The 25,946-nt window shown below is 50.6% G+C and overlaps 2 protein-coding genes and 1 long non-coding RNA gene across 5 annotated transcripts in view; 2 read left to right on the forward strand and 1 right to left on the reverse strand.

The window, feature by feature from the left end:
* Window positions 1-787: 787 nt before the first annotated feature.
* LOC123334170 lies at window positions 788-16,396 on the reverse strand. The gene is made up of 3 exons (XR_006551996.2): window positions 16,239-16,396; window positions 13,992-14,080; window positions 788-1,006 (listed from the first exon to the last, which is right to left on the reverse strand). It is a non-coding gene; the product is annotated as an uncharacterized LOC123334170 (long non-coding RNA).
* Window positions 8,216-10,708, forward strand: LSM10 (LSM10, U7 small nuclear RNA associated). Its single transcript, XM_006077578.4, has 2 exons — window positions 8,216-8,535; window positions 9,978-10,708. Exon 2 carries the CDS (start codon window positions 9,993-9,995, stop codon window positions 10,359-10,361), a length of 369 nt encoding a protein of 122 aa, XP_006077640.1. The 5' UTR covers window positions 8,216-8,535; window positions 9,978-9,992; the 3' UTR covers window positions 10,362-10,708.
* Window positions 16,397-16,426: 30 nt separating the features above from the next.
* Window positions 16,427-25,946, forward strand: part of STK40 (serine/threonine kinase 40) — a 38,070-nt gene continuing 28,550 nt past the window's right edge. The window contains exons 1-2 of one of the 3 annotated variants that reach the window (XM_025289069.3): window positions 17,047-17,257; window positions 19,530-19,582. The gene's annotated coding sequence lies outside the window, so the exon portion shown is untranslated. Of the gene's footprint in view, window positions 16,847-17,046; window positions 17,258-19,529; window positions 19,583-25,946 lie in introns of those variants that run through there. The other 2 variants (XM_025289068.3, XM_006077579.4) reach the window with 2 other exon arrangements.

The following is a 25,946-nucleotide window of genomic DNA, read 5'->3' on the forward strand; positions in this document are numbered from 1 at the left end:
TGTTGATCATGTAAATCGTGCAAGGCAAAGCTCTAGAAAAGCCTCCTGAACAAAAGTACTTTAATGGCTTCCAGAAGAAAGATGTAATAAAAACTGAGAGTGAAGGGACTTCCATGGTGGTCCAGGGGCTAAGACTCTGCCCTCCCAATGCAGGGGGCCCCGGTTCAATCTATGGTCAGATCCCACACGCTGCACCTGAAGACCTCACATGCCACGACAAAGGTCGAAGACTGTGTGCCACAACTGAGACCAGCTGCAGCCAAATATTTTAATTATTTATGTATTTATTTATTTTGGCTGCAGCCGATCTCAGTTGCAGCATGTGAGATCTATTTCCCCGATCAGGGCTCAAACCCAGGTTCCCTGCATTAGGAGCTCAGAGTCTTAGCCACTGGACTACCAGGAAATCCCCAAATAAAAATTTTTTAAATATTGAGAGTAAAAAAGAGAGAGAAAATAATAAAATATTGCAAGTGGGGCTTTCCTGGCAGTCCAGTGGTTGAGAGTCTACCTTGCAACACAGGAGACACCAGTTTGGTCCGTGGTCCGGGAAGATACCACATGACACCAAGCACCTAAGCCCATGCACCACAACTGCTGAGCCCTCACCACACAGCTACTGAAGCCCGCGTGCTTTAGAGCTGGCGCTCCACAGCAAGAGAAGCCACTGCAACAAGAAGCCTGAGCGCCACAGCTAGAGAAAGCCCACGAGCAGCAAAGAAGACCCAGCATGGCCAAAAATAACTAAATAAAAACTATTTTAAAAATTGAGAGTGAAGGGGCAGGAAGAAAGGGAGGAAATGTATTTAGCCCTTAAGTCATGCCATGCAAGATTAACTCACTTTTTTCCTTACATCCAGATCTCGGTAGGCAAGAAACAAATTTTAGCATCGCAATCAGATCCTGAAGATACCTAAGTCTAAACAGGATCAGATCCCCTCATCCTCTTCCACCAGGTTTGTCACTCTGGTTTACATCCATGGAGACAAATTCAAGTCACAGGAAACTGTAGAAAGACAAATGCAAATTACAGGGGGGAAGTGTATATATTATACTCTTTTTTTTTAACCATAATACCTAATTGTTGTTCAGTTGCTCAGTCATGTCCAACTCTTTGCGACCCCAGGGACAGCAGCATGCCAGGCTTCCCTGTCCTTCACCATCTCCCAGAGCTTGCTCAAACTCATGTCCATTGAGTCAGTGATGCCATCCAACCATCTCATCCTCTGTGTCCCTTTCTCCGCCTGCCTTCAATCTTTCCCAGCATCAGGGTCTTTTCCAATGAGTCGGTTCTTTGCATCATGTTGCCAAAGTATTAGAGATTCAGCTTCAGCATCAGTTCTGAATATTTAGGACTGATTTCCTTTAGGATTGACTAGTTTGATCTCCTTGCAGTCCAAGGGACTCTCAAGAGTCTTCTCCAACACCTCTGCTCAAAAGCATCAATCCTTTGGGGCTCAGCCTTCTTTATGGTCCAACTCTCATGTCCACACATGACTACTGGAAAAACCATGGCTTTGACTATACAGACCTTTGTCAGCAAAGTAACGTCTCTGCTTTTTAATATGCTATCTAAGTTTGTCATAGCTTTTCTTCCAAAGAGCAACTGTCGTTTAATTTCATGACTGCAGTCACCATCTGCAGTGATTTGGGAGCCCAAGAAAATAAGGTCTGTCATTGTTTCCATTGTATCCCCATCTATTTGCCATGAAGTGATGGGACCAGATGCCATGATCTTAGTTTTTTGAATGTTGAGTTTTAGGCCAACTTTTTCACTCTCCTCTTTCATCTTCATCAAGAGGCTCTTTAGTTCCTGTTCGCTTTTTGACATAAGAGTGGTGTCATCTGTGTATCTGAGGTTATTGATATTTCTCCTGGCAATATTGATTCCAGCTTGTGCTTCATCTAGCCCAACATTTCTCATGATGTACTCTGAATATAAGTTAAATAAGCAGGGTGACAATATACAGCCTTGACGCACTCCTTTCCCAATTTTGAACCAGTCCTTTGTTCCATGTCCAGTTCTAACTGTTGCTTCTTGACCTGCATACAGGTTTCTCAGGAGGCAGAGAGGGTGGTCTGCTATTCCCATCTATTAATAAAGAATTTTCCACAGTTTTTTGTGATCCACTTCATTAGCATGGTCAATGAAGCAGAAGTAGATGTTTTTCTGGAATTCTCTTGCTTTTTCTATGGTCCGACAGATGTTCGGAATTTCATCTCTGGTTCCTCTGCCTTTTCTAAATCCAGCTTGAACATCTGGAAGTTCTCGGTTCATGTACTAATACCTAATTATAAAGACCCAAATTAAAATCCAAAAATCAGTACACCATTTACCTACCCCTTCCTCCCTTTAGGTGGCGCAAGTGGTAAAGAACACACCTACCAATGCAGGAGACATAAGAAACACAGGTTTGATCCCTGGGTGGGGAAGATCCCCTGGAGGAGGAAATGGCAACCCACTCCGGTATTCTTGCCTGGAGAACCGCATGGACAGAGGAGCCTGACGGGCTACAATCCATAGTGTCGCCCAGAGTCAGACACGACTGAGGCATCTTAGCACATGCACATGCTCCTTCCCTTAAATCAAGCCTGGAAAACTCCTCTTCCGCTGTGGAATTCCTGGGCAGCTGGCAGCAGAGGGAGTGGAAAGAACTGTTTCCAAGGGACTGGGCTGGAGACCCCTCTTCTCAGTTGAATCTTCCCTACCCAGCTTCAGGATTCAATGCAAAGTAAATTCTCATGTCATAGCCCACCTCTTTTCAAATGAGAATGTCAAGATGCATTCCAAGAGCCAATGGAAATCATTCTGGATTCTTTGGTCACCCTGACACCTCCACCACCACCCCACATACACACATGCGACATCCTTTTTGTTTCTGGCCAGTGGTTCCTCTGCTGATGAAAATAACAGTGTCGTCTCTGCTAGTTCCCAAAACCACAGGAAACCCGTCACGTGAGGCCTAGCGAGCTGTGGCATTTTTTTCTCATTATGAAGGTAAAGGACCTGCCAGGGTGTGTCATTAACCCTAGTCCCATATTCTGGGAGAAAAATAAGAGGAAAACTGAAAAAGTGACTTTTTGAAAATCACAGAGACAGCTGAAATTACAATAAAGGAAGTTGTTTAAATTCACATCTCTTACAAAATTCTTCAAAAGTCACTCTCTATAAACTTCATAAATGGTTTTCTCTTTATTTTTGGATTACTTAAAACATAAAATTTTAAAACACGAAGGATAAAATAAGTATTATAAACAAAGCTTTATAGACCTGGGGGCAGACCCAAGACTCCGAAATCCTACACGTGCACATTGGCTTCAGATCCCTCCACCCTCCTCTTTGTAAAATTCCCCAACTTCCTTTTGTTTCTTTTTTTTTTTTAATTGGAGGCTAATTACTTTATAATATTGTGGTGGGTTTTGCCATACATTGACATGAATCAGGCATGGGTGTACATGTGTCCCCCATCCTGAACCCCCCTCCCACCTCCCTCCCCATCCCATCCCTCTGGGTCATCCCAGTGCACCGGCCCTGAGTGCCCTGTCTCATGCGTCAAACCTGGACTGGCGATCTGTTTCACATATGATAATATACATGTTCAATGCTATTCTCGCAAAGCATCCCACCCTCGCCTTCTCCTTTTTTCATGTATTTAAGGGGAAGGACAAGGATGCTCTCAGCTCAGGTTTTCTGGATATCCAGAAGGCCTCCCAGCTTCAGTTACAACTGAGAAGATAATAACCTGTGTGGGATGCCCCCCCTCACCTCTCCCCTCTAGCTCAGCACAGCATTTATCTTCCTTACCCCTACCCAGCCCCCTTTCTGCACCTCAGAACTTCACCAAAAGCCGAAAGGCCGCCAAGGAGCCCGTGGGTCCCACGCAATCCCACACAGCATGGCCTCGGCTCCTCCAGGACCTCCTCCTGCCACCAGCTCTCCAGCCTTCCCATTGCGTCACCTTGCTCTCTCCCACTCCCACAGCTTCTGTCACAACACAGTCCCTTTCCAGTCTCCAGCCCCAGCTTTGCTGGATTCAGCTGCCTTCTCTGCTCCCCATTCTCCTGGGCCCAGTTCAAGACCCTTTTCTCCTTTTCTTACTATGTCCTTGTACTCAAATCCTACTAATTTCTGACCACACTTCCCCTCTCTTCCTCCGTGGCTTCTTTTTTTTTTTTCTTGGCTATGTTGGGTCTTAGTTATGGCACACAGGATCTTCAGCTTTAGTTGTGACACGCAGGATATTTTGGCTTCGGCATGTGGGATCTAGTTCCCTGACCAGGGATCAAACCCGGGCCCCTGCACTGGAAGCACAGAGTCTTATTGGCCACTGGACCACCAGGGAAGTGCCCCCTCGGTGGCTTCTGATTGAAGATCGCCCTCTGATACAGATGTTGATGTAGCCATTTTTCAAAGTCTGTGAGAATGGCTGGGGCGATTGCAGGAGGATCCTTGATCACCCCTGGTGTTCCCCCAACCCACCCTGTCATCACACTCACTTCAGCGGTCATCTCATGGCCCCATTTCTCACCCTCACCCTATCCTTTGCTCTCACCATCTCCATCCCTGTGCTGACCACATATTTATGTGCCCTGCAGTGCTTAGTCTGCAGTCTTCTGCAAACTATTTTGCATTCCTTTTTTCAGAGAGGCCATTACTTTGATCCTGTACTATTAACTAACAAATTTCCATATTCCCCTCTCTGGGCTGCAGGTTCAGTTTTCCTGAGACATTCCGTCACCTCATGCTTAGTGTCTAACATTGATATCATTTTTATTTATTCAGGACATTCACTTTACTTTCAAAAGGCATGAAGAATCTTCTTAAATTTCATATAGAATAAGACAGTTCTCCATGGAAAAGCACCAGAAGCAATGGATAGAAGTTACCTAAAGCTTCCTAACAATGGAGTAGAACAGCGGCACAGGAGTCAGTTGCTGGTCACTGGAATATCCAGCAGTGACTAGGGGGTCACGGGAGTGAGGGAGGCTGCAGAGGGGAATTGGACCCTGGGTGGGAATTTGGAGCAGGTGACCTGGGAATCACCCAAACTCTCAGGATTCTGTATCTTCTGACTGTTGGATACAAAACCACAATGAAATCATGTACAGGGAACAGGGAAATTCAAGGCTCTGTGACAGTGAAGTCACTCAGTTGTGTCCAACTCTTTGGGACCCCATGGACTGTAGCCTACCAGGCTCCTTCATCCATGGGATTTTCCAGGCAAGAATACTAGAGTGGGTTGCCATTTCCTTCTCCAGGAGATCTTCCCAACCCAGGGATTGAACCTGGATCTCCCACATTATAGGCAGATGCTTTACCGTCTGAGCCACTAGGGACATTCTTAAGGATCCTGAAATGAACTCAATTCAAGTGGGCTTTAGTCTGGGTTTGAAACTGAACCAAAAAAAAAAAAAAAAAAAAGGAACTAATTCTCCACTGAGGTGAAGGAATGTACTGAAAGGGCTTCAGGCAAATGACAGTTGTCAGGAAGAGTGAAGGACCATGTAAAATGGCCAGGAACCAGGGACGGGGAGGCGGCATGGAGAGCACGCCAGCAGCAGCACCCGCAGGGATGAAGCACTGGATGACGCAGACACCAAGATGAAGCCTCAACCGTTTCTGCTGGTCTGTGTCCCTTGCTCCAGATTTGGAATCTGATAATGCCTGAGTTTAGGTCACCAGCCTGTGCCATAGCTGACAAGGATCAGAGACAATATCTGCCCTTTAAACCATATAGAGTAGGAACAGAAACTCACCTCTCACTGAAATTCACAGAATGGCAGATCTCCCCAAAGGTGGGGAAAGAGGTTCAGTGGGCTGTGTAGCCAAAAAATGAGATACCCTCTAAGGCGTGAACCCCCTCCCAACCCTACCACTCTTATTCCTGTCAATGGGCCATCAGCGTTAAAATTTAAATCATCGATTTCCCCTCCTGCAAACCACACTCCAGATTTAATCAGTCCCCAAGGATTCTGATTCAGTCTCTTCAGGGTCTTTAACACTCATCCCTTCTTTCCATCCCACTGCCACCAGTTCATTCAGCTCCCATCATCTCACCACATTCATAAAACCATTGTTCCTCCTGAAACTGCTGTTTGTAGGGTGAAGCATCTCAGCCTTCTAGGGCCTTCTCCCTGTCTCAACACCCAAGAGATGAGTAGGAGAAGTGAGATCTACATAAACAGCTATGGTGAATCTGCATGCACCAAGCAAACATGTATCAAGCAGTATGATATCAGCCTCACTCCCAGTTGGCATTCTCAGACTTCAGGAAGGTACAGCCAGCCTTTGAAGGAGGGATTGGACTTAACATCTATAGATAAAAAGAGAGGATCCCAGGCAGTTGAGCACGATAGCAAAGGCAGAGACAAGAGTTCAGGGCTTGCCTGGGAGTCGCTGAGTCTGACTTTAGGAGGGCATTGGGTCTCAACGTTAGTGTGCACTGTTAGATGTGCATATTCCTGGGCTTTGCTCCTGATTCTGTAAGTGTGGGGTTGGGTTTAACAAGCATTCCAGATAACATTAAGGCAACTGGTTCCCTGGGACTTCCCTGGTGGTCCAGCGGCTAAGACTCCGAACTCCCAATACAGGGGCCCTGGGTTCCATCTCTGGTCAGGAACTAGATCCCATATGCCACAACTAAGACCTGGCACAGTCAAATAAATAATTTTTTTTTTAATGAAAGGTGATAAGAGGTTCCCTTATGTACATGGAGATCATTAGTAACCTTTTCAAGAGAAGTTAATGTGAGTAAAACTAAAAATACTCTTGAGAAGAAGCCAGATTACAGCGAGTTGAGTGAGTGGGTGAAAGCCCTCAGGATAGAGCAGCTGTTCTCAAATTTTCAGTCTCAAAACCCTTTTGTACTCTTTAAAAATTACTGAAAACTAAAGCATTTATGTGGGATATATATATATATAGTAATCACATATATATGAAATTGAGATAATATATTAATATTAATTCCCTTTTAAATAACAATAACAGACCCATTATCATATTTTTATTTTAAAATAACTATGCTGCTAAGTCGCTTCAGTTGTGTCCGACTCTGTGCGACCCCAGAGACGGCAGCCCACCAGGCTCCCCCGTCCCTGGGATTCTCCAGGCAAGAACACTGGAGTGGGTTGCCAGTTCCTTCTCCAATGCATGAAAGTGAAAAGTGAAAGTGAAGTCGCTCAGTCGTTTCCGACTCCTAGCGACCCCATGGACTGTAGCCTACCAGGCTCCTCCATCCATGGGATTTTCCAGGCAAGAGTACTGGAGTGGGGTGCCATTGCCTTTCATATTTTTAAATTTGGTGAGAAGAGTGACACTGCTTTATATTTTTGCAAATCTGTTTAATGTCTGTCCTACTAGAAGACAGACTCTCATATCTGCTTCTGCGTTCAGCCCATCGTGCTATGCTGTTTTGGCTGAAGTACAAGAAGAAATGGAAAAGGAAATGGCACTGCACCGCAATATTCTTGCCTGAGAAGTAGCATGGACAGAGGAGCCTGGCGGGCCACAGCCTATGGGGTTGCAAGAGTCCGAAACGACTTAGCAACTAAACCACCACCACCACAAGAAGAAAATCCAGTCTCACGTAGAAATGGGGTTGGGAAAAAAACTCCCAATTGGAGAATCACTGATATAGAGGCCTCTTCTGAGAAGTTCAACTGTGTCAGGTAGGAAAACAGAGTAGCTGCCAGGGAGGAGAAAGACATTTTCTATTTTTAGGATAAGAAGAGACCAGCTGTGATGAAGGATGAAAAAGGGATGGTTTCTGAGAGAGGTTGAAACCAGTAAATGAGAAGGTGAAGGAATGACCTAAGCCTAACTCATGGGGCTTCTCCAGTGGGCCAGGTGCTGTCACACATTAATGAAGGTCACTCAAACCTTGAAGGGGCGTGGCTCAGATGGTAAAGAGGTGAAAGTCAAAGTCGCTTAGTCGTGTCCGACTCTTTGATACCCCACGGGCTGTAGCTGGCCCCTCTCCTCTGTCCGTGGGATTCTCCAGGCAGAAATACTGGAGTGAGTTACCAGAAGGGGATCTTCCCAACCCAGGGATCGAACCCGGATCTCCTCCATTGCAGGATGGATTCTTTACCAACTGAGCCGCCAGGGAAGCTATTATTTCGTTGGCCGGATGAAAGAATGACTCCAAAGGAGATGATAATCCAGTGACGTCTGTCGGGCAGCAGGAGGGCGAGTCTCGAGCCCGCGAGGCATTCTGGGGATTGTAGTTCCGGGCTCGCCGCGGGGGACGCCACCTCTGCGCTCGGCCGCGCTCTCGTGCTCCGGAAGGACCGAGCGGCCCCGCGGTTGCCATGGCGTCTTAATCCGGCAGCCAGAGGGAGGCAGCCCGGCTAGGCGCCCGCTAGTTTCGGCGGCGACGTGCAGCGGCACAGCGGAAGGAACCCGCGCGGCGGGCCTGGGGAGCCAGGGGCGGAGCGCGAGCGAGCCTGGAACCACGGAGGCGGCGGGAGCGGGGCCAGCGTCTTCCTCCCGGTTGCTGAGCTTAGCTCCTCTTCCCAAGCCCACTCCCACGCTCTGTGAGTAAAGGGTCGTCACCATCCCCACTCTAGGGACTGTCTAACAGGCTTGAAGAAGCCAAGTGGCTTTCTCGAGGTCGACCCTCCTAGGAAGTGCCCGAGCCCCGTCCTCGGGCCCAGATCTGCCTCTTTGCAGTCACTGTGCTCCCCGAAACCCTCGTTTGAGCGGATACGCCTGGTGAAACCTGGGTGGGGTCGTTAAGAGTCTTCCGGCCCAACTCCTAGCACCTTGTCAGTGGAGTGGGTAGCTAGCTTGCCACACTTCATGCCACCCTGCACAGCCCTGTCGGGATCCTGAGTGAAGTCTTAAGGAAAGAAATTCAAACACCTGGCACTCAAGGTCTGAAAATGGGGGGTGGATAAGACAGTTACATTAATACAGCATCCGAGCGTGTAGAAGGCAAAGGAAGATACACTCAGTGTGTTGAGAACCTGTTAACCTCACCTGTTGGCTTAATAGACGGGGAAACAGGTTCAGAGAAGTAAGTGGCCAGAGTGTGGGTCGAGTAGGGATTCCAACGTCCAAGTTTCTCTACCTTCAATACCTATGTGCCATGTACGCTACCCTTTCCTTTTTTTTTACAGTTGCCTAAATTCCTGGTTACATGGCAGCAGCATCGTGTGGACCAGTCATTCTCAGTGGGCCCTAAACCAGCAATATCAGCATCAGCTGAGAATATGTTAGAAATGCACATTCTTGGGCTCAACCTCAAACAGACTGAGTTAGAAAGGGTGGTGGGGGGAATCCTTTAACCCCTCCTTCAGGTGATTCTGAGGCACACTAATGTCTGAGAACTGGTGAAGCGATTCATCTAGGGGTCATGTTAAAATGCAGCTTCTTTCAGTAGATCTGGGGAAAGCCTGGAGATTCTGCATTCTGAAACAATACCTGGGTGATGCTGAAACTGCTGGTCCACAGACCATACTTTGAGCAGCAAGGGTGTACACTACACTTTAGAGGAGTGGTTCTCAAACTCCTTGTCTCTGTGTTTAGATGCACATTAGAATTACCTGGGGAGCTTTTACAAACTAGGGTACCTGGGCCCCACCCCTGACCAAATGAATCAGAGCCTCTGGGGTGTGGTGACCAGAAACTCACTGGGTGATTCTCATAGTGAGGGTTCAGAACCCTGGGTGTGAGAATTGGAGCTGGGCAGCCATGGATTAGAATCCCAGCACCTTGGGCCAGTTACTTAACATCTCCTGGCCCGGTTTTCCTTGTTTATAGAGTGAGTGTAAGTGATCCTTGGTTTGCAAGGTGTTGTGAGGATTCTATAAGGTGTGTCCATGAAAGCACCTAAGGGCGCTCCGTAGGCATAAAAATGGAGGTGGGCATACTTGGGGAAGTCTGGGCTGGGGATTTTGTGCTAAAAGCTGACATTGATGAGTTAGCACCCATACTCCCTAGCCTGCTTCAGCTCCCCTGTGTGTGCCCCTCCCAGAGCAAGTGTGGAAGAATGGAGGTGAGCCACTCGGTGAAGGAGCGGACCATCTCCGAGAACAGCCTGATCATCCTGCTGCAGGGCCTCCAGGGCCAAGTCACCACCGTGGACCTGCGGGATGAGAGCGTGGCCCACGGACGCATAGACAACGTTGATGCTTTCATGAACATCCGCCTGGCCCAGGTCACCTACACAGACCGTTGGGGGCATCAGGTGGAGCTGGACGACCTCTTTGTGACAGGCCGGAACGTCCGTTACGTCCACATCCCCGACAACGTGAATATCACCGCGACCATTGAGCGGCAGCTGCAGGTCATCCATCGGGTGCGTTACTTTGGCAGCAAGGGGCAAGGCCGGCAGGAATTTCCCTCCAAAAACTCTTAAGTAAGCCTGTCCCGGTCCCCACTTAGGTTCCTGCAGACTTCTTCTGAGCCAAAGCCTGCTCTCCCTGCCCACCCAGAACCTGGGAGGGGAGCAGGACCAGCCCAGAAGCTGGTGTCTGACAGACGTCACCTGTCACAGCTGCCTTTCTCAGGGTCTCACCTCTCAGACTCACCCTGGGACCCGGAATTTTAGTTATCTGACTGTGGCCTTGGGGTAGATGACAACCCCCGCTTTGGATCATTATTTATCTGAATCTCTACTGATTTAGGGATTGTGTCAGTTTTCAGCCCTCTTGCATTGAGGATTATTAAATACGCTGGGCCTGAGGGGCCCCATTTCTCTTGCAATTGTGTTTGTTTTCTCATGAAACAAAAGGAGGATGCAGAGAAGTCTGTGCCTCGTGCTTTCTGCTGTGTGCCGGGCTCCCTGTTGGTCTTGGTGTCATAGAGTGCTGGGTTGCCAGCGTGGCTGCACATTGGAGTCACCTGGCCCACCCTCACCTATTTGGCTTTAATTGGTATGAGTTGTGGCCTAAGCAGGGGGATTTTTTTTTTTTTTTTAAGTTTCCCGGTGATACTAAATATGCAGCAAAGTTTGAGGATGTAGGAAAGGCCTTCAGTCTGGTCGGGGAAAGTGGCTCTTCTGTTGAGATTTCCCGCTGGAGAGCTCGTTCATCTCAGTGCTCTTTCCGGGGGGAGAGCCTGGAGTAATCCCGGACCCTCCCCTCAAGTGTAGGAGCTTATCCAGCAGCAGGAAATCAGGCTCTGATTCTGATATTAGACCCTCAGGGAAGAAGGGGGTCTCGGGATGAGAACCCCAGCCTTTGTTGTAACTGCATCCCCCAGCCTTGGCAGCCCTGCCATAGGCCAACTACCATCTCATGAAAGCGACTCTGTCCCGTGGAATCAGAGAGTTTGTCTTCATCAAACAAACATCCACAGAGCAGCTGCTGTGTGTCAGGCCTCCTGCTGAGCGCACGTTGTCCAATAAGCTTTGGTCCCTTCTGGAGAGGGACTTAGAATCTAGGGCCGGAGGTAGACATTTCCCGAGGGAGACTGCAGAGCGGCGTTGGTTTGGGCGCAGGCAGCTGACAGTCACTGCATGTACATTCTAATCCAATCTGTTTAAGTGTTGTCCCTGGACCATCTCAGCAGAACCAGCTGGCATGTCTAGAAGAACTACCTTCTTGGATCCCTGGATTGAAAACAGAATCTGGAGCCTGAAAATTTGCTTTATTAACACCCACCCACCCATCCACCAGGAGTCCTTTGCCTGTTGTATTTCTTCTATTGCCCAGAGGCCTCAGAGGCCACAGGGGAGAACAGTGGATCTGAGCAGGGAGAAAACCACTGCTCTGAGTTGCCAGGCCTCTCTGCTAGCTAGAGTTAAGGAGAGCAACACGAGAAGACTGCGGGTAAGAGAAGCCAGAGGGCAGGTGCAGAAGGGAGTCATCACTGTGGAAATGTCTGTGTTCTCACAGCCGGGGGGAGACCGCCTCCTCCGGTGTGATGAGCTGGCGGGGAGTCTCCCCACACTGCCGCCATCACAGACATTCCCCACGTGTCTGCAGATGCTGCCACACTGGAAGAGGGCCCGGGTTGGGAGTTCAGCCTAAAGGTGGAGGAGAGGTAGGCTTCAAATGGTGTGTGGGGGTGGGGTGGGGGGTGTCTGAAGGGAGGAGGGGCGACTTCCACATCCTCCAAAGAGCAGGGAAAGCCTAGCATGGATAGCTGAGAAGGGCGGCTCTGGACCCATTCTATAAGTTCTATAATGGATCCCACTGTGGATCCATTCTGCACAGATCCCAGTGGGCCTCTGCTTCCAAAGACAGGTGGGAGGCAGGATACCAAGACCTTCTGAGATACACTAATGCCAAGTCCCTGGGGTAGAGCACAGCTCTACCAAGGTTATGGGTCTTGGCATCTGGTCCTGGACTGCTGGGAAATTGACCAAGGCCCAGGTAGGGATTGGGGGGGAGCTCAGTGCCACCAAGCTATGGCAAGCCATGGGTCATTCATTCCACAAGTAATATGAGTCACAGTGCCAGCTACTGAGGGAACGACAAGAGAGACAGGGGTCCTGCTCTCAAGGAGCTGACGTTCTGGAGGGGGAGATGAACAAAGAAAAATAGACAGGAAGGAAGAAAATAGACAGGAAGGAAGTAAACAGACAGGAAGGAAATAAACAGGGCACATGGAGAAAAAATAGGTTTTATTTCCAAAAGTGTAGTCTGAAGAAGTTAAATTTAAACTGAGAAGGCACCTACCATTTAAAGAGCCAAGGGAAGGCAGAGGAAATCGCCAGCGCAAAGGTCCTGAGATGGAAAGCTTGAGGGTTGGGGGCAATAACCAAATACCACTGTGACTGTTGGTGGAGGAGAAGGAGACAGGTGAGACAGGAGAAATGGGAAAGAGGTGAGGCAAATGATACAGGGCCTTGTGGGTCAGGAGTATAGCTCGTTCCGATCTCAAGTGTGTAAGAAACATAACTTGAATTTTCTCTAACTCAACTGAATTCATATTTTGCTTTACTCAGCCAGAGTGGCAGAAACTTAATTGCAGTCAATTCAGGGTTCCCCATCACTTTCTTTGGAATCAGTTGAATTCCAGGGCATTTCCTTTCAAGATGCCAAAGCACGGGAAAGGCAGTCCCACTGGTGTTCCCCGAGATGTCCTGGTTTTGTCCTGGTCTTCTGTCTTCAGCCCACTCAGGATGCTGCCAAGGTCCTCCTTCCTCACCTCCCGTCCGATGGTAACCTGTCCCTCTTGGTGTTCAGACTCTCACTCTTATTTTTTCAGGCCAGTCAGGCCCAGCACGTTCCTAGGGTCTTGGGTGAGTTGGGCCCCATTTGCCGCGTGCAGCGCAGACGGTTCTGTTACTTCTTGGCACTCCACCAGGAAAAGGAGGACACGTCTTCCTGCTTCCCGGGCCCTGAGACCCAGCGGATGCCCTCTAGCTCAGAGGCTGAGCTGCTCTATTCTCAGGGACCACCCCCTCAAGTCTCAGTCTCCCAGATCCCCCTCCTTACAGTTTTCTAAATTTAGATCTGCACAGATATTCTTTCCATCCCTCCCTAAAGGCGAGCAAGGCTCTTAGAATTCAGAAGCTAAAAATGAACTCTGCATTCTGGCTTGTCATTTGTTTCCTGGCGTAATGAATGCATAGTAACCTAACTGCACAAGGGAAGAGCCAAGGGACACCAAAGAAGAGAGGAAAAATGTATTTCAAAATGTCATTGTCCCATCGAGGTTTGGGTTTTGTGGTCATCACTGCGGCCTTTGTTCAAGCCCGCACATGACTGAGCACTCAGGAATTCTGAGTGAGAGGGCGTATCTGGGCCATGGAGAGAAGAGGACAGGAGGCTCACTCACCTGGGGAAGGGGACTACCAGGGATCTGAGGAGAACTGGGTAGGCCGTGGCTTGACATTCAGTTCCCTAGGGTGGTGCGGCCTCTCCAGCTCTCAGCTGGATGGGACCCACAGAAGAACATCCAGTTCAGTGAGTTCCAGTCTGGAATGCCTAGCTGAAGGGTCCCTGAGGGCAGTAGGAGTCCCTTGAGCTCTTATCAGTGTTCTAGAAGGGCCAGAGGAACAGCACATAGTCTATGAACGTTAACCAAGCTGACTTACCTCTGCTTCAGGCTGGAATTCTACCAACAGCATGATGGGCCACTGGCTTCCTCTTCCTGATCACAAGCTCTCATAGCTGTAATATGACGCTGTAATGAATAAAAAGGAAGAAATGACTTGATGGCAGGTTGTACAAAATCTTACCAGATATGAGGCTCATGTGGATGGAAAATACTAAAAGAGGCTTTCAAGGTGACACTGTGGGGAAGCCGTGATCCAGTCCAATTCTGTCATTTTTCAGTCGAGGAAGCTGAGATCCTCTTTCTTTAGGGAAAAGGTGGAGGGGTCTCCCTGTGTCCCATAATTAAGATAATGGCAGAATGCCAAGGTGGTCACCACAAATAGCTACTGCTTATTGAATCTCACTGTGCACCAGGCCCTGTGCCAGGGGCTCCACGTGCTCCAGGAGGGCAGAGCTGTGGTCCTTTTGGTCCCACTGGATCTCTAGCATCCAACTCAGTGCTCTGCACACAGCTGGCACTCCATAAATCTTTGTGAAATGAAAGAATCATCTCATTTCATCATTATAACAGCCCTAGAGGTATGTATTAGTAGCCCCATTTTAGAGATAAGCAAACAAACCCAGAGAGGTTATCTGACTTGCTCAAGGTCACAGAGCCAGTGAACAACAGGGTGGGGATTTGAACTCGGGTCTGTATGCCTGAAACTCCATGATCTTTACTACTACACTGCACACTGTTCTGCCTCCCAGCATTCCTGATACTGGTAACCAGGAAAGATAAGCAATGCCTTGATGATTCAGTGGGTAAAAGAATCGGCCTGCAATGCAGGATACACAGGAGGTTCAGGTTTGATCCCTGGGTCAGGAAGATCCCTTGTGCCTGGAAAAGTCCATGGATGGAGGAACCTGACAGGGTACAGTTCAAACAGTCGCAAAGTCGGACATAATGGAGTAACCAAGCACGCTGCTAACAGTGATGGTACCCAGCCACCAAGTATGGGCCAGCACTCAAACTTGCATACCTTGGTTCTAGGGGCTTGGCCACAGAGAACCCAGAAGTCAGCCAGTAGGAAAGGTTTGCTGGGTTTCAGAAGCTTGAGGAAGCTCCCTAGGGTTGAAGGTCTCCTCCTCTCCCTCTGTAACAGGCAGATCTGCCTGTACATCGTCAAGCAACCATCTCATGCTGTTGTGACAGGTGTCACTTTGTTATGGCAGCGTCGTCTGCCAAGATGCCCAGAGTTGGAGAGCCAGCAGGAGCGTGTGTCACAGTGTGTGTGTGTCTGATGCAGTGGTCTCCTCGTGTTGGTGTCCTGATGACAGTTTTTCATTTCCTCTGGCTGGCACCTTTCCTTTCTATTCATTACCTCTCCTACTCCCCTCTTTCTCTTCCTCCTCCTCCTCCTCTTCGTTAAAATCCTATATTTTGAATCAGCTGAGAGCCTCCTGAGGCTGGGGATGGTGGTGTCAGCTCTAAGTGATTCATCTAGCTGATAATTAGAGCTCTGGAAAACCCAACACTCATTCCTGTCAGAGCTTCCGGAATCTCTAGGCTTTTCCCTTTGTCAGAGAGAGGAGCTTGGGGGGCCGGGCCCAGCGTTTTTGTGCCTGCTTTCAGTCCTCCACTGCACTGAAGCTCGCTGAGAGGAGTATGGGCACTCTTAGTTCACCAGGTCCCATGAGAAGCTGTTTCCACACTCACTGGATCCTCACAGTGAGCCCACAAAGTATTATTCCTATGTTGACAGATGGGAATGATTAGGGAACTTGCACAGTCACTGAACTTGTAAGAGACACAGCAAGGACTCAAATCCAACCTTTTTGGAATCTGCCAGACTTGGTTCAAATCACAACTCTGCCATTATTAGCTATGTGTCTTTGGTTACTTTCCCTCTCAGAGTTCTAGCTGCTTCATCTGCAAACAGACTCCTTAACGCTGATGTCTCTAAAGTGCTTAACACAGTGTCTGACATACTACCGCTGTTTTGATTACTACTGTTACTCAGCCCTTTCAGCTCAGTGTGCACTAGGCATTTAGAGACAAAGACAAGGACACAGGAGGAGGCAGCCAGACTCACTCACATCAACTCTCATGTCCTGGCAATCACTGCCTGTGTGGAGATGACAAATGCGTGCATACACGTAAGTGCTTGGCCACACAACCTAGGAAAATCCAGAGCTGTGCACACAGGCTTGGACACGTGTGCCCACATGGATACAGAATAACACAGCTGGAAAGAGACTCAGGAGTTAAGACAGTCATATGCAGCTGGCATACTGGCTCACACCTCGGAGACAAAGGAGTGGGTCCATGATCGCGGGTACTGCCACCACGGCGCCCTTCTAGCTGCTTCTGCATGCCAGCGGAGGGAAGCCAGGCTCTCAGAGGGCCCCAGTGAGTCATCAGCCTGATGCAATCCCTTTAAAGGGCTCATCTGCTGGTGCAAGAAGCTGATTCATGGAGGGCGTGGTTGCTGGAGAAGGAGGAGAAAGGGACCGAAACTGCAGCAGGAGGGGCTGAGGTTAGGTGGCTGGAATAGCTAACAGGAACTCTTCACTGTTAACCTGACTGGTCGAGACTCTAAGGATCTTCAGATTGAAGCGGGATTTCTACAAAAGCGAGGGGCCCAGAGGGAAATGAATTGTAAGGGCTACGGCAGGAATTCCTGTCATTGATGAACCCCACGCCAGCGCTCGCCGCTCAAAGCTCCAGGAAGCGAGAAATGGGGGTCAAGAAAGAGCCACTTCTCTGACAAAGATACTACAACCGGCCGATCTTTCAGCTGCTGGAGAAGTCTCCAGACCCGGGAGGGCGAGTGTAGGGCACGCGAGGCTCAGTGGAGTAGCGGCGGGGGCGGTGCCTCCGGCCCAACCTCACCGCAGACTCAGATAAGCGGTAAGTACCGCCCCTTAGGGTCTCTGTCTCCAATCGTTTCCCAGATTTCAGCCCGAGCCCCACCCTGAACCAATCCTCAATCAGATTCTGGTCTGTTACCTGAAGGCTTCCGCCCTTCGTCAAGATGGCACCCAATCCCGGAGCCGTGGGCTGTAGATACGGGCAAGGGGCGGGGCTGCGGCCTGTCCGGGAGGAGGGGGCGGTGCGTCACTTCCGTTGTCAGGTGGCGGCGCTGCAGCCATGGAGGGAGGCGGCGGCAGCGGCGGCGGCGGCTCGGGAGGCTGCGCCGGGAGACGGCGGTGAGCGGCTCCCACGCCCCTGGCCCGGCCCCGGTTTCCCGGGACGGAGCGCCGAGTAGCCCCGGCTCCAGGCTACGGACTATGGGCGAGCAGCGCTGAGCACCGGGGGAAGGTGAGGGCAGGGGTCCGGGAGAGGGGAGCCGGGACCCCGGCCGGGGATGCGGGTTGGCGGCGGCGGGCCTCAGCGGCCGTGGCAAGGGGATCAGGGTGACAGCCTGAGGCTGTCCGGCTTGACCGAAATGACAACAGCGGATCCGCCATCCCCGGCTGGGGTCTGCTCTTCCCAGGGGGCGGGGGAGGGGCCGGGAGCTCCTGCGCGCCGGGTACCGGGTGGCCACGGGGGTGTCTCGGTCCCAGCCCTGGGAGACGGCACAGCTCAGCCTTGCCTGGAGTCACTTGGTCAGTCAGTGACCAAGTGAAGGCGCAGGTTTTTCCCAAGAGGTACCCTCTCCTCTCCGTACTGCCCTCCTGATCCCGAGAGTGACTTGAGATTTGGAACGAGTCCCCGGAGAGCTTCTTCTCCAGCCTGGGCTTCCTCCACGAGCCCTCACCCATTGGCACGGGCACCATCGCTGCTGGAGAATTTCGAGTCCCGGGCGGCGATCAGGTGCGGGTCCGAGCTACCTGCTTGTCGGTGCTGTGTTTGACCGGCCTTTTCCGAGGAGAGAGGAGAGAGCCTGCTGCTGTGGTCACTGTTTCACCTGCCATGCCCCATCAGGCCCGCCCATTCCCACGGCGCTTGGCCCCACCTTCCAGTCAGTAGGTAGGGGCATCGGGATTCCCTCCAGACGTCGAGTACTCTGCCTGCCGCCCCCACTCTCTAGGTTTGATGCCCGTTTGTTGGCGGAAGGAAGAGATGACAGCCGCCTTCGATGGCAAGATAGACTTTGCTCTGTATTAAGTCACAGGAGGAAACCGGTTGGCTTTGCTTGGTTTTGAGAGCAATGAAGAAGAGGGTAGTCACTCTGGGCTGGGCACTTTCTCTCTTTGCTCAGCTTTGCATGAAATAAGGAAGAGCAGGATATGCACTTGTAAGGCCAAAAGAGCCCTTGTTTGTAAACAGCGCTTATGAGCTGGGCCAGTGCTCCTTGATGGTTCTGCTGTGCCAGCTCTTTGTCCCTCAAATCTAAGACATTATGGAGATGGCCCTTGTTCGTTCGTTCGTTCATTCATTCATTCATTCATTCCCCACATAATAGCATGACAGCAGCAGTGTCCTTGCCTGGAGAGGCAAGTACCCTGTATTATAGAGGCTAAGAGTAGCTTTGGAGCCAGAACTCCTGAGTTCACATTCTAGCTCTGCAGCTTTGTAACTATGTGGCCTTGGGCAGATTGTTTAACCTCTCTGTGCCTCAGTGTTCTCAGCTATAGAACAGGACTGATAACAGAGTTACTGTGAAGATTTTAAAAGTTAACATATGCAAAACACATAGAACCATGTCTGCCACATAATGAATTCAGTAAATGTTAGCTAATCTTATTTCAAGAAGCTCATGGTCTGGTTAAGGGAGAAAGTGACAGTGTTAGTCGCTCAGTTGCATCCAACTCTTTGTGACCCCATGGACTTACCAGGCTCCTCTGAACATGGAATTCTCCAGGCAATAATACTGGAATGGATTGCCATGCCCCCCTCCAGGGGATCTTCCTGACCCAGGGACCAAACCCGGGTCTCCCACATTGCAGGATTCTTGACTAACTGAGCCACCAGGGAGACTGACCTGTAAACAAATCGTTGAAACATTGTCTAAAAAAAACTAGTATCAGCAAGAACAGAGGGCTGTGGGAGTCCAGCAAAGGAAGCTTCTAGCTCAACCTGAGTTGGGGTGGTGGGAGAGGTTTTGGGAAAGCTTGGAAGAAGTGATGATGCTGGAACTGTATCTGGAAGGATGAGAAGGCTCAGCCAGTTACGAACAAAGGGGCAAGGTACTTCACTTCGACATCTAAACTCAAAATTTATCCCAGAAACCTCAGATTGTTCAGTATGGGGTATGAAAGTCAACCTGGAGCCAGGTGAAACAGTACAGGTTCCCAGGGGAATGCCACATTAACAATTTGGAAGTTTGTACCAAGGGCAGTAGGGAGCGAGGGAAACTGATTGAAGCAGAGGAGTGTCGTGGTTGGACTTGTGTTTTAGAATGCTGTCTCTGGAGCCTCAGCAGGAGAGAAGGGAGAGGAGAGGAGAAGCTGAAACACTGGAGACCTCTTCAGAGGTTACCGCAGGGCAGGCCTCCGAGAGAGGAGAGATGGCGCAGGGTGGGGGATCTTTGGTAAGATGGCACTGCCTGCAACCAGTGGCAGGTGACAAGCTCGCTGTGTTGTCCTGGGCTGCTCTGCTGGGCCCAGAAGTGCCTGACATATCTGCCTCTCTCTTCCTGAGACTGCAGGTCTTTCAAGCAGCCAGGCTGGTGAGACTGTCCTCCAGAAGGTCATTTGTAAGGTCAGTTGCTCCCTTTTGCCTTTAATTTGACCTTTTGGGAAGGCAGCAGACTGGAGTGGTAAAGAGCCTATTTGGCTCCACTCTCAGACAGCATCTCAGTTCCAATCCCAGCCCCTGCCGGTCAGTAGAGGTTACTTATTCTTTGCGTGCCCAGCTTTTTCATCTGTAAAGTGGGGGCAGTAAGAGCCCCTCCCTAGGAGGGCAGTTATGAAGATCTGTAAGGTGTTGCAAGCTGGACATTGAATGCACATGGAGTGAGAAATGCTTGGTAAACGCTACAGGTTGCAGGAAAGAACTCCTCAGAATTAGTCAAAGCAGTTAGTGGCGACTAAACTGTGTCCCAGGGAGCTGTCAGAAGTGTCCCGAGGGATCACAAGATCACAGAATTTTATTGTATTCTCTCCAAAAAAGAAATCTGTGTGGAGTTTACCAAGCCAATATGGGAGCCATGCAGATGATTCAGCTCAGCTCTTTAAAAGAACCATTTAAAAAAAAATAGAAGTAGGACTGCTGAGAAAAAAAAAAAATCATATTTTAAAGGATACTAGGAGAACTTCCCTGGTGGTCCAGTGGCTTAGACTTCACGCTTCCAATGCAGGGGGCTCGGGTTCAATCCCAGGTTAGAGAACCAGATCTCACATGGCACAACTAAAGACCTGGTGCAGCCTCACAACTAAATAAATACATATTTTAAAAAAATAAGGTAGCCTGGGAGAAAACACGTTTAGAATTTCTTCCATATGTGTCCCTACTAGTGGCCCTGGTTTGGTATATGAATTAGCACCATCAGGAAGCACACATGCGTTGGCCCCAAATCCAGAACCCCAGCTCCACACACACAAGCTCCCATGTGCAGCGGGGGAGTTGTTGGGTACCAGGTACAGAAGGAGATTGGAGAGGCAGGCCCTGCCCTAGAGGAGCTGTTGGTCTAACAGGGGCCTGGCAGGCTCCTAACCAATCAGCACCTGCAGATAGTTGGGGGCGTGTCTCATAGGAGTGTGTGCGGCAGGTAGAGGGAATGAGGGGAAGGGGTATTTCTCCCCGAGGGATGGAGAGGTGACTGGGGAGAATTTTGGAGAGGCCTTAGAACTTGAACTGGATCTTGATGAAAACTATATATTGACAGGGAATAGAGTGTTCATGAAGCACTCTAGACTGGGGAGCATCAAGGCACAGGCGTGGGTGCAGGCTGGTGTGCGTGCGTGGTACAGGCACCACAAGAGGTTCCGGCACAGCGTGTGAAGGGGCCTGGCTTTAGGATACTCTGCAGAGGCGAGCACCAGGGCTAAGATGCTTGAACTTCTGTTGGTGAGGGGCTGCTTTGGTTTCAGTGGAGGAAACACCATTAAACGTGCATCTTCCCAAGAGCCCTCAAGGCAGAGGCAGATGGGAAACGGAGGAAGGGCGCAGATCAGAGCTGTTTAGGGGGAAAGTCAGCTGGAGTCTGGGAGTGTCTGAAAGTGAGGACCGAGGGAAGAGCAATGATGGCAGGTGCCCCTGAGCTTCCTGATCTGGCTGACGGTGACTGATAGAGCCGGCAGGAGAGAATGGCCAGGGAGATCCGCCAGAGCCACTCGGTAAGCCCTCTCATGGGAGAGGATCAGTTGCAGAGTCTGTGGCTTTCGGTCCAGCTTTGGGCCAGGCTTCTCTCTGGTTTTGCCTGAGTCAGCGCCTGGGAAAAGGGCAGCTTCCCTTCCTCATCTTCCCTCTTCTCAGATTTGCCCAGGGAGGTGAACTTCTTCAGTATTTCAGACACTCAGGGGCTGAGTCTGCAAGACTCCTGTGACTTGTTCAGCCTTCACATGGCCCTCCAGAGCAGCCCTTCAGTCTGGTGCTGTCCACACTGACTCAGCAAGTGATGGGTCCCGAAGAGCAGTGTGCCCTCAGGGCAAAGATGGTGTTCCCGGGGCTCCCGGGAGGTCTCATCTAGAAAGAGACCTTGAGGTGGGATTTACTCTGGAGGCTGGGTTGGCCGACCGAGTCCTTCTTCTCAGGAAGGAGAGATGTCTGCCACAGGCCCCCTGGGACCCACTCAGCCATCAGGGAAGTGAGAGGGAGCTGCCTGCATGTCCTTGTCCCCCTGAGCTCTGCAGAGAGGGATGTGCTGGTAGATGGGACTTCACACAGGCACTTTGAACTGGGGAGATTTTCACAGGATTTGACCTTGCACTTGCGGTGTACAGAAAGTCAAAGGCAAAGTGGCCTAAGACAAGGGTGTTTCTTCCTCCTGCACCTGCTCAGGTGAGCCTGTGGCCTTGAAGGTGGCCCGGGGCCCACAGAAGCCCTGCATCTCCTCTCGGGATCTGTCACCAAGATCCAAGAAGGGAAAGTGTGGTGTGGCTTGCACTGATTTCCTCACTATCTTAGAGATGCTCCACTTTGCCTCGTGACGTCTGGGTTATTTTGGCGATACTGTGTCATCACGGTTTGTGTAATTTATTCCGCAAACTCTCTGCTGATGAACTTAGGTTTTCCTTGGCCTTTTGCTCTTCAAACAAAGCTGAAGTGACTGTATCTGCATGTGTGCGGTTCTGCCCACCTTAGGCATCCACAGGATAAATTCCAAAAGGAGCTGCTGCTTCAAAGAGTACCTTTTATAATTATTATTATTATTATTTTAAAGTAGTTTCTCAGCCCCCTTCTAGTGAACTGGAGCAGCCTGATTTTCCCCCAGCCAGCAAAGATGCTCCTTCCTGAAGGGAACTGAGAACCCTACTGGTGATAACCCTCTTCTGGCTCTTTGCGGTCAGAGTTGGGGTTCCCTAGAGCTTACACAGTCCAGCAGTCTACAGGTCTGCTGGTTTTGGAGAAACTCTAGTTGTGGGAAAGCACCAGAGAAAACTGAGAAGGGCTCTTATCATTTAGGATGAAGCTGTCCCCTCTGTTTACAGATCATCACCTACTTGGCAAAAGGCATAGGCAGGGGATCTTAAGGCTTTAGGGAGTCTGTGACCCAAGGATCCGCAAGGAAGAAGTGGCCTGGACATGGTTGTGGGAACTGGCAAGAGCAGGCTGGTGTGCCTGTCCCGTCTTTGGGTTTAGGGCAGAGCTGGCTAGAGGTGTGGAGAGGTGCCTAAAAGCAGGCACCTTTAGGGAGAAACTCAGGTCAGCCCCTCAGGAGGCCTCAGGACTGCCAGAGCCCAGGATTCTCTGGGCTTTTGGAGCCCCGCTGCTGGCATCACCACCTCGGGAGAGCGAGCATCCTGCCCCTTTTTGTAGTTGATGTGCAGCCCCTCGGAGAAGGCAATGGCACCCCACTCCAGTACTCTTGCCTGGAAAATCCCATGGATGGAGGAGCCTGATGGGCTGCAGTCCACGGGGTCGCTAAGAGTCAGACACAACAGAGCGACTTCACTTTCACTTCTCACTTTCATGCATTGGAGAAGGAAATGGCAACACACTCCAGTGTTCTTGCCTGGAGAGTCCCAGGGACGGGGAGCCTGGTGGGCTGCCGTCTGTGGGGTCGCGCAGAGTCGGCCACGCCTGAAGCGACGCAGCAGCAGCAGCAGCGGCGCAGCCCCTGGTGTCAGCAGGCGTGTGTGACCTCCGTGTCTGAGTGCTCTTCTCACTCCACTCCCAAAGTGCTTCCTCCTGCAGGAACAGAAAGGAAACCAGCCAGAAAAGAAGGATCCCCACCAGCTTCCAGGTCCTTTTCTAAGTACTCTGCAATATGTATTGAGGCCTTCTGCCAGCCTAAGGAAAGAGGAATTGTCTCTGTTCTACAGAGAACCCCCAGGCCAGAAGGGCTAAGGAACCTGTCCACTGTTACTCAGCCAGCAGGGGCAGAGCTGGTTTTCCAGCCCACACCTTTGTGACCGTAGATCCCATGCCATCCCATTTCCTGATCCTGGCCAGGCTCTGGACCCAGGGAGCCCAGCCCACGTGGAATCTTGGGCCCATAAAGCTGTAGAGCTGGAAATGACCTTGACAAAGCTGCAGCAGTCCCTTCTTTTTTCCTGGAAAAATGGAAACTGCCACTGCCTGGAGATACATCCCTCCCCTCCTACCCTGTGAGTAGGGGGTAAGGAGACCTTCGATGCTGTCTTCCAGCACTTTGGCTCAGATCAGACCTGGCTTCAGAACCCAGTTCTGACCCTTGCTAACTGAGTGACTTTGAGCAAGTCACTCCCTGTCTCCAGCCTCTGCCATAAAATGAACTCACCGCTCCTTGCTCCAAAGCAGCGATGAGGATTAGACACAAGGTGTTATTGGCCTCTAGTGAGGCCCCAGAGAGCTCTCTGGTGGTGAGTCTGAGTCTCCCAAACGAGGCGTCATGAACCAGCTTCCAGGTCTCCAGTTTGAACCGTTTGGTGGTCTTCCCAGCTCTTACAGAAGCCAGGTGGCAAGCAGGAAGTTCCTTGTAAGCCAGTTTGCAAGTTGCCTGGGAGAGCTTGAGCGTGGCGGTTTGTCTCCTCTGTGCCCTCTCTCTGACGCAGCCTTGCATCAGCATGCAGGCCCAGCACGCAGGGCATTCTCAACGCCGCGCCACCTCCAGTGCGCCTTCGCTAAGACCCAGCCTTCCAGGTTCCAGGGCCACTCTTAATCATTCTGATGGGTTCAGAAATTTTGTTAAGTTATTATAGTAATCTGCAGTGAAATAGTTAAGCAGAATGCGTGCATGTATGTGCACAGGTGTGCTCAGTCATGTCTGACTCCTTTTGACCCTATGGTCTATAGCCTGCCAGTTAAGCTGGTTAAGCACTGAAGAAGAATATGAAATAAAACTACCCATCTCCTGTTTGTGTTCTGTTACCTGGATGTATCCACTGTTAAGTTTCTTCTGGAAATTTCTTACGCATATTCATTTTTTTAAACCCAAATGGGATCATTTTATGCGAATAGAACTGCAGTTTTGTTTTTTTTTAAAGTAACGTGTCCTAGACATCTTCGTCTATCAGCAGCCATGGGCCTAGTCTTAAAGGCTGCGTAGCATTCCCCTGTCTGGACGTACCATGATGGAGTGAACCAGTGTCTCTTGGTGAACATGTAAATTGTTTCCCGTCTGGAGGGGATGTGTGTGTGTTTTGATTTTTGTGGTTTTATCTTTGTGTGTTTTTGCTGCTACCCAGGGCTCTTGAGGGACCCTCATTAAGTACATTCATCTTGGTGAACTTGGGTGAGCGGACCTAGAGAATAAATCCCTAGAACTGGGTGTGCTGGACCCAGGACAAGTACATTTCCTCCTGCTTTGTTGACTGTGATGTCACTGTCTTCTGCCTGTTGGGCCTGTGCAGGGGGTTCTGCGGTGGTCAAGGGCCCAGGCCCTGCCCCTAGGAGCTCACCCACTGGAGAGACACAGGCAAGCAGGCTCTTGCCCACACATGGACAGAGTGTGTTGGGGATGGCTCATGGCTGGCCTTAGTGACTTGGAGCAGGTGAAGCCCTTGTGTGGGTCCACTTGTCTGAACAGCCTGCTGAGGGCAACTCTGATGGCAGAGCCCGCTGTCTGCCTCTGTAATCTTGCCCCCCAGCAGCCACAGCCAGTGGCATCCAACAGACTGCAGAAAGCGAACTGCATTGTTCATCCTCATGGTTGTGAAATTTAATTGAATTTCATTGTTGATAGAGGCAGTTAAAGAAAGGCAGTTGGCTGGCCCCAGTCCAAATTACCTTTCTCACAGGATGATCGCAGTGACTTTTGCTTTTGTAAACCACACAGAGAGAGAGAGAACTGCATCACCCGGGGCTGGCCTGGGCATTTCCGTCTGTCCATCTGTTGCTCTGGAAATCTGGGATGGAAGAAGGGAGACGTAACATTTGCCGGTGCCTCCCACAGGCTGGCTCCCCGCAGTCCTCAGGGCTTCCCGGGCAGGGGCTGCCCGGTCCCTCTCCTCTGGGTGGAGACTGCAGAGCAGGGAGACACATGCTCAGGACACAGAGGTACTGCCAGCCTCGGCCAGCCCTGCTTTAGTTGTTTGCTGCTTTCTCTTGGCCTGACTGGAGCCGTCGTGGGTGTCAGGAACCTGAATTCCACGAGAAGCCCGGTGGGAGGCTTTGTTCCCACCAAACAAAGCAACGGTTGATGGTTTGAGCTGAGGCGGGGTCCCCCTAGTTGCCGGGCAGGCTGGCATGACAGGAGGGCTTCCGTGACTCGGTCTCCCGTCACTGCACATGGCAGAAGCCCCCCCCCCCCCCGCCAGGCGAGGGGCCACCAGGAAGGCCTCCCAGTCAGTGTACTTGGCGGCGTCCCCTGGCTGCTTCTCTTGGTAGGAGATACCCGGTTAGCACAGCCTGAGAAAGAGCTATTAAGTCTGTCCCTTCCTCTTCCAACACCCACACACAGTGACGGATTATTTGTTGTCACATCAGCTGCTTCCGGAGGCCCCGGGAGGGTGAAACCAGTGCAGGGCTGGTGATGCTGCCC

The sequence above is a fragment of the Bubalus bubalis genome, chromosome 6 (assembly GCF_019923935.1).
Source record: "Bubalus bubalis isolate 160015118507 breed Murrah chromosome 6, NDDB_SH_1, whole genome shotgun sequence".
NCBI lineage: Eukaryota > Metazoa > Chordata > Mammalia > Artiodactyla > Bovidae > Bubalus > Bubalus bubalis.

Coding starts and splice junctions, on each gene's coding strand:
- LSM10 (XM_006077578.4), top strand. CDS start 9,993: ATGGAGGTGAGCCACTCGGTGAAGGAGCGGACCATCTCCGAGAACAGC.